Raw genomic sequence first — 9,687 nt, forward strand, 5'->3', positions numbered from 1 at the left:
CTTAAACAAACAGCTCGTTCAACTACAAGTCCCAGTGGGAAAGACTGAACAGTTCACCCTCAGCTTTCTACAAGGATTGCTGATTTTCTAGATTTCCCTTCGTATGTCCTGTTTTATCCTACTCCTATTTTCCTTATGCTCACAATTCCCTAATTCTCCAATAATTTGTGCTTGTCTTAGGTCTATGAGAAAACTATGAATTTTCCCTAAAGAATATAAATCTACACGATCCTACTGTTTTTGCCCTAAGCTAACACAATAGGATCTGTAGGAATCTATCGTCATTCCACAATGTTAATTTTTGAGTCGCTTGTAAGGTTTTTTCAATTACGTCTTCAGTCATTTTTATAAAAAGTACCTCTTATAGGTGCTTGTCTAAGGATGCAACTATGGATGAAATTGCATTACTGGAGGAAATTCTGACCTATAGAGCAGGTTGAGGGTCAAACAGTAGATGACTTTTTAAAACCAGTGATCTACTGAGACAGTGTGCAGTAATGAATTGCATGCAAAATTTATTTTTACTCTAATGAACCCTTGCTATTTTAACTATAATACAGCATCTGAACAATCTTGGGTCCTCACAGTTGTTTAATAAACATATTAAAAAGATTAATGAAATACATTAAATTTGAATATACTGAAAAAAATAAATACAGAATGTGTAGAAAATGTTTCTGAGCTGTCATTATGGCTTGTCAATATCATAAGTATAGCTCTGAGATTAAATGGAGTAGGTGTGGACCCCATTACTGTTCCAGTTTTTCACCTATAATTATTATCTAGGAGAAAGTTAATTTTATGTTTAAAATGAAACCCTGGTGTAATCTAGAAAGTTCTCAAATTACTTAGATATAATCATTTTTGAAAGTTAAAACTGATTTTTTTGAACAATGCAGAGACCGCTCCATAATCCTTGCGCGTCAATTACATGATATTGCAGTTCAGGACTTGTCAGATCTGAATAAAATGTTGACTTCTAGCAGTTAATCCATCATATTAAGAGTATTATTGTATTACTATTAATGTCTCTGGATGAAAACACCAACAATACTGTTCTTCCTTAATTACAAAGTTGTAGGTAGGCTATATTTTCCTTAAAGCAAAAAGGTGTTTTGTTTCACCTCCACCCCCCCCCCCCCAAGCCCAGCAACAGGAAAAATGCCAAGTAAACCCCCATACTCCTGCCACACCCTTGCTAGCTTTTTCAAGAGTTTACAAATTTGTGTTCTATTATCACCATCTCATGCCTCATATCAGTCAACAGGCTTTAGAGTTTTACATGACTATGGTAGTTGTTAATTTTAATTGATATTAAAGAGTTATTTCCTTCTTGGGAAAGAGGTTGCATATCACACGAGGGATGACCTCTGGGAACAAAGAGACACAGGCCTTTCAGCATCTCTCCTGCACAATGTCCGAATTTCCTTCTTCCTAAGGATCAATAGGTGCCCCAGCATTTCTAGATGCTGGTATAGCCTAATGGGAAACCCTTTATTATAATTGAAAAAATTGGAAAAAAAAATCATATTTAATAAAAAAATATATAAAATAAATGAACATGCACAGTATAAATCTTATTTAATACATTAATACTTTAATAGCATATCAAATATAAACACGAAAAGCCATTTAAGGTGAATAAAAATAAAAAAGAAGGATGCCAACAAACAGCTTACAATGCCACACATCTTAAAATAAGGAGAAGGGATCTAATACGATATCAGTATCTGTAGGATAGGTACCAGCAGTTTCTTGTATAGAACGAGTTTTCAAAATTGACATGGAAACCCGACATGTGGCACTTACATAGACAATTAATATGAGGACATTTTACTGCATATTACAGCGTTACTTCCGCACCTAATCAATCTCGGACATTCAGTTGTGACAAGCTCAGTACGCGGAGATTAGTAGATACAGATAACAAGTATCACAAGTCCCATTTCATGGATGACATTGTGCATTTTCCTTTACAAGGCTTTTAAAAATGTTTAGCATTTACACTACGAGTAAGGGTAGGAAACTAAGGGTTAAAAAGGCCTTAGGAAAAGAAGCGGACATATAGTTATTTAGAGGAGAGAGGTTGCAGCCACAACCTGGAGAATAGGGGAACTAAAAGTCCAATTAGTTAAGCCTCTGATCAGATGCACACAAGTCATATGTTAAATACAGTTGAAATAGCTTAAAACAAGTCTGTGCAGCATGGTGAGGCAGCCTATTGTATAGCAGGTAGAAGCTACTGTCATTACTTCTTTACATGTAACTATATGGTGCTCAGCAACCTATACATATTCACCCCACAGAGCTAATTATTTTGGGTGGTTGGGAGCATGAGAACCAAAATATAAAAATTCTGCATAGAAATATAATACTTATTACACCAGGGCTTTCCTTCACATGGGGCAGAGACTTAATTTATTACTCTAGCCCTGTATCTCAATACCGTGGCCAAGACACCCCAAATACAGGGTACATGTCCCTAATTACGCCTCCGAATCACACTATGTGTATATGACCACCCTACAGTGTCAGGAGCACATGGGTACGCTCATGCTGCAAGAATACCAGCTTCATTCATGTAAACTACAAAACCTATGCAGTTCTTGTATTATGGCCATGGTTTTCAGGCTTCACCATGTCTGCCATTTTGGATATTGGCAAAGTTTCAAGGCGCATATTAAAAGAGGGGAGGTCGGCAAAATGGGTCAGTAATGGGAGAAGAGGGATACACTCGTTAAAATATAATGGTCTGTTCATGTGCGAGGAGATCCGGTATTATGCCTGGCACGGGCATGTTTCTCACACACCAGCATATCCCCTGCCCAAAAGTGTCCTCTCATGCGTAGGTTGAGGCCACAGTCTGTACACACGTAGCACGCTGGATGACGGTAGTGGCCTTCTGAGATCCTCACTGCTACATCACTGGGAACAGAAATGAACAAATTATTGGCGTGAGTAAAACCTAGAAAATCTGAGTGACAAATAATACGACTTGTACAGATATTACTACCACTACCTTATGCCCTCAGGACTTGTCACCTCTACCATTCCCAAAAGTGATATAGGATGGAGGGTGTGTGGAGTTTTAAGAATTGAAGACATCAAATGGCAGGAAATATTATCATGCTGTTTTATTCAATGCGTTTCGAAGTAAAAAAAACACTTCTTCAGGAGATAACCACATCATGATGTGTTTAGATCCTGAAGAAGGAGTGTATTATACTTTGAAACACGGCAAATAAAACCACATGATAATATTTCCTGGAATACGATTTTATTTTACGCGTTTCGAAGTGTAACACACTCCTTCTTCAGATGTGATTACCTCCTGAATGAGTGTGTTATACTTCGAAACGCATCAAATAAAATCACATGCCAGGAAATACTATCAGGCGGTCATGCGGTTTTATTTGATGTGTTTCGAAGTATAACACACTCCTTCTTCAGGAGTAAAAACACATCGTGATGTCATTACCTCCTGAAGAAGTGTGTTATACTTCGAAACATGTCGAATAAAACCACTTGATAATATTTCCTGGCACCTGAGGTCTTCAATTCTCAAAAACTCCACAAACCCTCCATCCTTTATCTCTAATCGGTCCGATGACCCGTGGATCTGCAGCAGATGAATTACGTTTCTAAGCACAAACCTTAATGGATCAAGTTAGCATTATCTGTTTTTAACCTTAATTAAGTTTGTCGGATGGATGAGACCCTATTTGTGCTACTTTCTCTCCAGTGAAGCATATTTTCTTGGAACCTTATTTTGCATTGATCATTCTTTATTCCTCTTGGAAATTAAATTGCCAACTGGGCGTTACTATTCCTCCAAAAGGCAGGGCCTGATCATTGGTTGAATAGTGTAGAGACATGCCCCATTGATATAATAAAATGAGTTCTAGGAGAATTGTAATTTAAAGGGGTTTTATAGTTTTGGAAAAGCCGGTCTGCAGTTTTGTTTTGTTTTGTTTTTTTTATCAAACTGTGCTTTAGTCATCCTCCCTGGGTCCAGCGCTAAATCTCTGCCGCTGCACGACCATCCCAAAATAAGTCCTACAGACACATTACAACATGGCGACTGCTGACGCAGTGGTTGGAAAGGTTGTCACCCCATCTGTTAGCTGCAGCCATCACAGCAGTAATTTGTTGGCAGCAAGGCGCCGTGTAACACATAAGGGTCGGGTCATAGTGCAATGTCTCCAAAGTTACCAACCACCATAAAATATATATTACCTCCTGCACCCAGCATAAGAGGAACACACATCAGTCCCAGGCACGGCGTGTGGAGCGCTGTTAACTCTCAGTCCCGTCACCATGATATATCATCATATTAAACATGGGAGCGCCCAGCACGGTGACACTGTGTGACGCACGCTCACGCTATGTATACGGTATGTACTGACCGTGCACGCCCAACACAGGTCAAAGCAATTTCAGTACATGATGACTTTCACTGCAGCTATCTGATGACTGGATTATCCCTCTTCCAAACACATACTTGTAGATAATGGCCAGCTGAATGTTTGGGCCAGCAGCCCTCACCCCTAATTGCCCTCATTAGCATGCCTAAACTAATACGGTATGTCAATTTCCATGGCGGACAAGTGGCGCCGCTTATCCGAGTGGAAACCAAATGACAAAAATATCAATTTATTCATGCATTTACAGGAGGAATAACAGAGGAACTGCATAATGCAGATTTATAAGAAAAGGTGCACAAGAATCATAAATTCATGAGGACAAGTCACGGCCAGCAGTCATCACCCATGTTCTGGCCATTAGAGTGTATAAAATCATACATAAAAAGTAGTATGACTCACTTATCAAAAATATCATTGCTGCCCATAGCAACCAATCAGAGCTAAGCTTTTATTTCCTAAACTGCTTTGGTAAAATAAAAGCTACGCTGTGATTGGTTGTTATAGGCAACAAAGCCAGGACAAAAATGAATCAGCTGGCAAAGATATCAAGTATGGCCTATTCATTTCGTCCTAAAGAGACCAGAGACTGGTTTGCCCCCCCACAATCCCCCTTCCAACACATTAAATCATACATATACCGAGTAGGCCTCATTTTATCGAGGTTGACTTTGTTGCTCATAGCAACCAATCAGAGGTCACCTTTCAATTCAAAAACAGCTTTAGTGAAATGAAAGCTGCGCTGTGATTGGTTGCTCTGGGCAGTAGGCGTTTTGGAGTCTTTTTTTTTTTTAGATAGTTTTGGGGTCTGTTTTGTACACTCACTGGATACTCGTGTTGCACTTTTCACACACCCGCAGCGGAGTAGCCACAGCTTTACTGATAGGTTTCTGGATGCTGCTGACAGGTTTCTGAACATTCGGTGACAATCGACTGGGGAAAGATGTGGAAATACCTGGAACAGAAGGAATAATTCCATCAATCCAATATAAAATACACAAATTTATTCAATAGATTTAAAGAGGATAGAAAAAAATGAGAAAGAGAAAGGTAAGTTTGTTTTTTAAGAAACAGTGCCACACCTGCATATGGTCTGTGCCTGGTATTGCAGCTCTGACTCAATAAGTCTGAACTGCAATACCAATTACAGCCTGTAGACAAGAGGGGCTCTGTTTCTGGGGGGAAATAATTAGCAGTATCATTTTTTTCTTGTCCAGAGAACATGTCGCTTTATGTGTTAATAGTAGTCAATAGCAACGTGACGTAACTACACAAAAAGTAACTTATTAGAAGGCTTGTCCATCTTTGAGGACTTTTTTTTTTTTTTACTTAGAAATGTATATGGGGCTAGATATAATTTTTACACTAAAAATGTTGCACCGGTTTTCTGTAACAGCCTCTTTGTTTCCCGGCACATTCAACTTTGATTTGATCTGTGGTTATAAATCAGCTGAGAAACAGTCATATTACAAACTCCATGTCAGACCATCATAGTGAGCTCACTGGCAGATTCTCAGTTGACTCATTTTGCAGTCAACAATGCAACCCAGAGGCTATAGAAGACAAACGGTGCAAAATCTGTAATGATGCCCAAGTGCAACAATTAATTTTAGCCCCAAATACATGCATTTATGTAAGAAAAAAAGAATAGTATCTCCAAAGGCGGATATCAGGGTGGCACACACAAAAAAGGAAATGGATTAATATGGATTCCCCGCGGGGCAATTGTGGATTCACTGCCTTGTATGTCTATTTCCATTCACGCCAGATCTAGAAATATCTCAGCAATTGTTCCCTGCCCAACAGTAACATTGCCAATGCCAAGCTATGTCTCCCGTCTGACCCCCAGCTGTCAGACTCCGCAAATATGCAGCATTCCTCACGGTAGAAGACAACATGCGGTCATTTTACAAGTACGAGCATGCTGTCGGTGTCATTAACAGTATATTAACCACCGCCACTTATTATTTTTACGTCTATTCCAAAATTGGAACTGAAAGATCTCTTAACTCCGCCGGCAAAGAGGGTCATGTCTATGCCGGTGACTATTTATTCACTGTCAGTATTGGTTGGCAAATAAACAAATAATATAATTATACAGCGCACAAATAATACCGTCAAACAGTAGCTTAAATAAAACCGCCCTACCAATAAATGAGCTGTATCCAATGCCACTGCCTTTCCATGGGATCAAGGGTGCAAGACCCAGGTACCTAGACACAGGGTCGCATATATATTGGGTGCAGGGGTGGCAGTAAACACCCGGGTTCTGGCGCCTAGGGAGACCAAACATGGTGCCTTTGGCCCATATGAGAAGACCAATACTAGTCTCCTGATAGTTTGGGTCCCTGTTGGAGATTTTGCATCCACTGCCTAAGCCATCTCTTCTGTAGTTCTAGATAAGTTTACATGCCCGAAAGAAGACCCTGTGTCCATTTATCAGTCCTTAATTTGGCTATGTTAGCAAAAGGCATGGTAAGGTGATCATGGAAGTATCTACTGGGATAGGTGCCACCACCAAGTACACTACAAGTGGTAGGTCTGTCGAAATCGAGGTCAGTGCTAATTGCAAGGGTGGTAGCCATGTAGGACAGAGTGCGTACAGGTGACAGTGTCTGCTGGCGTCAATGTCAGGCTGGCTGTGTGTTAAATGGTGCACTGCCTATCGAGCCATGTCTACTGCTGTCAGTCAGTTAGGTTTCTAGCCCTGGGGTGGTAATCTAAGACAGAGCTTCAGTACTTTTTCTGATGCTTAAAATGGCTATTGCCATTACTGGGTTTGGAGGTGGTTAGCTGTGGGGGACTCTGCTGATGGCTTTGGTGTTAGCTGCTTTTATGGCTATAACTCAAGTGGTGGTTAGACCAGTTACGGGACTGGGCTGGAAGCAGTGGGTGGCATCAGTGTTAGCACCACAACCTAAGGGCCATCAGGTCAGTAATAGTCCAAGTAGTCGAAATCCCGTCCTACTAGTGTCAGCGTCCACTTCTACAGATCTACATGTCACAGTCCGGTCGGAGAGGTACCATCGGGGTTGTTCTCCAGGGCCTCCTGTAGTATCTTGAAGCTGCTGGATTGTCGTGGAGATGTCCTGGTCTCTTGGTTTCCATGCAGCATCTTGTAGACTTCGGAGTCCTCCTGCAGCCAGCTCATCTTGTACAACTTGTCGTTTTCCACTTCTTGCACTAGAACAAGAGAAGCTTTTACAACTCTGGAGACACAAGAGATAATTCTTCCCTCCTCTGTCTATTCGGTCTGTTTCGGCATGTGCTTCCTCTTAGTATAAATGAGCCCTGTGTGCATATTTCCGCCTGGCGCACTCTTCGCCTTCTTGATCTGCACTTTCTCAGTAGCCGTCTTTATATATTCGCACCCATCTCTCCACCCTCTAGACTATATTTCGGTATTCTCAGTATTTCCCCCTCCCTGCCCTTAGGCTGTCTATATCAGAGATGGACTTACATGTCAACCAGACGTCTCTTCTGCCACTGATGCCCCCTCTGTCTCTGCCAGTCCTCGTCTCTGCAGACCTCTCTCTTGGCTCTTTGCCCTGTGGTCACCGAAACGTGTCTGCACTTCACAGTTGTGGTTTCTTTGCTTTTTCTGTCACTGCCGTCTCTTCTTCCTGACTTTAGGACACACCTGTCTCACTGTCCCCGCCTGTCTCTCTCCTCCTCTTATCACAAACACACACCTCTGTCTCTTTACTCTCACCCTTCTCTTTTCTGCAGCACTCTCCTCTTCTCTTCTTTCTCACGCTTTAATCTGTTTCTTCTTGCAGACAATGAGATATTTTCAGACGGGTTACAGCTCAAACACCCACATCTCATTTTCTGGGTCCCCATGTAGGAGCCTCTCACATCTGCTTTTAGTTAAATTAGAAAGTACAGGAGTCAGACTGAGAAAGCCAGGATAGGGTCTGAGACTGCCAGGGAGGAGACATAGAGCTGCTAGAAATTAGGCAGAAAGGAAGACATTGGGGGCCATATATGACCTAAGAGTGTGGTGGAGGAGGTCCACACGTGGTCATGTCACGTCACACATGGGAAACAGCCGACGTCCTCTCTCGATGTAGGCAAAAAACGCTCCTATGTCCATTGTTTCCGGCAGACGGACAAAGAATTTCCGACGGATCTGTCGAATGACGGATGAAACATGCGGCCATCCGTCGCTAATACAAGTCTATGAGAAAAAAACGGATCCAGCAGCATCAGTCGCCGGATCCGTTTTTTCAAAAAACTACGGATTGTGACTGATGGCAAAAAATTGATATGTGAAAGGGGCCTTAGGAGATGGATCTGCTGTGTAAATGCAGACTGAGAAAAGCTGGCATAGACTTGCCCTGTGAATGCTTAACAGAAGGATGTGCTGCATAAAATGATCAGGACACTGAACATATTTAGATTTGGATTTGCTTGTGGATTGCTGCCAGATGTTATGCCAAGCAGAAGAATTTGTTTTTTAGGGGGGGAAACTTTCTTTTTCATCTTTCTGGGCTGAACCCCCTCATTAGTCTCATCCCTGATGATCATGATGTTCCTAGCGCAGCCCACCCTATAAATAATATAGTAATCATATTTACTTCTATAGCGCTAACATGTTCCGCAGCACTTTACAATTAAGCGGGGACATGTACAGACAATAAAGAAAATACACTACATTTCCATAATTACAGGAGGAGTGAGGGTCCTGCTGCTCAACAGCTCACAATCTATAAGGAAATAGGGGGGACACGATAGGTAGAAAGTGCTTGTTAGGTATGGTCCAGCCATCATTATAATAATCATCAGCCAGGATCACAGTTACCACGTGGTGTTGGGTGCATGGAGGATGTGGAGACAGATAAATAGGAAGGAGCAGGTTATGACTAATATTTAAAAAGAGGGAACAGGGAGATATAGGTTAGTGAGTTGGGGTGATAGACTTGTCTAAACAGATGTGCTTTTAAAGCACTCTTAAAAACATGGGGGCTAGGTATTAGTCGGATCGTTTGAGGTAGTGCATTCCAGAGAACTAGCGCAGCACGAGAGAAGTCTTAGAGACGGAGATGCGAGGTTCGTATTATGAATGATGTTAGTCTTAGATCAGTTGCAGAAAGGAGGGCACATGTAGGGTGATAGACAGAAATGAGGGAGGAGATAAAGAGCAATGCAGAACTGTAGAGGACTTTGTGGGTGAGAGAGATGAGTTTATATTGTTGCGGATGGGTAACCAGTGCAACAACTGGCATAGGGTTGAGGCATCGGTGAAGTGGCTGAACAAAAATAT

General features: G+C 41.5%; 1 protein-coding gene across 3 annotated transcripts; it reads right to left on the reverse strand.

The window, feature by feature from the left end:
- Positions 1-1,575: 1,575 nt before the first annotated feature.
- On the reverse strand, positions 1,576-8,283 carry PDLIM2 (PDZ and LIM domain 2). Of its 3 annotated transcripts, none has more exons than XM_073588914.1 (4): positions 8,134-8,283; positions 7,446-7,604; positions 5,247-5,376; positions 1,576-2,925 (listed from the first exon to the last, which is right to left on the reverse strand). In XM_073588914.1, the coding sequence occupies exons 2-4, from the start codon at positions 7,570-7,572 to the stop codon at positions 2,757-2,759; spliced, it is 426 nt and encodes a 141-aa protein (XP_073445015.1). In that variant the 5' UTR covers positions 7,573-7,604; positions 8,134-8,283; the 3' UTR covers positions 1,576-2,756. The 3 variants fall into 3 exon arrangements, with proteins under 3 accessions (XP_073445015.1, XP_073445013.1, XP_073445014.1); XM_073588912.1 differs by lacking the exon at positions 8,134-8,283 and adding an exon at positions 7,882-8,057; XM_073588913.1 differs by lacking the exon at positions 8,134-8,283 and having other exon boundaries at positions 7,446-7,754.
- Positions 8,284-9,687: the final 1,404 nt, after the last annotated feature.

Source organism: Dendrobates tinctorius, unplaced genomic scaffold (assembly GCF_039654945.1).
Source record: "Dendrobates tinctorius isolate UK_male_01 unplaced genomic scaffold, ASM3965494v1 ptg000104l, whole genome shotgun sequence".
Classification (NCBI taxonomy): domain Eukaryota; kingdom Metazoa; phylum Chordata; class Amphibia; order Anura; family Dendrobatidae; genus Dendrobates; species Dendrobates tinctorius.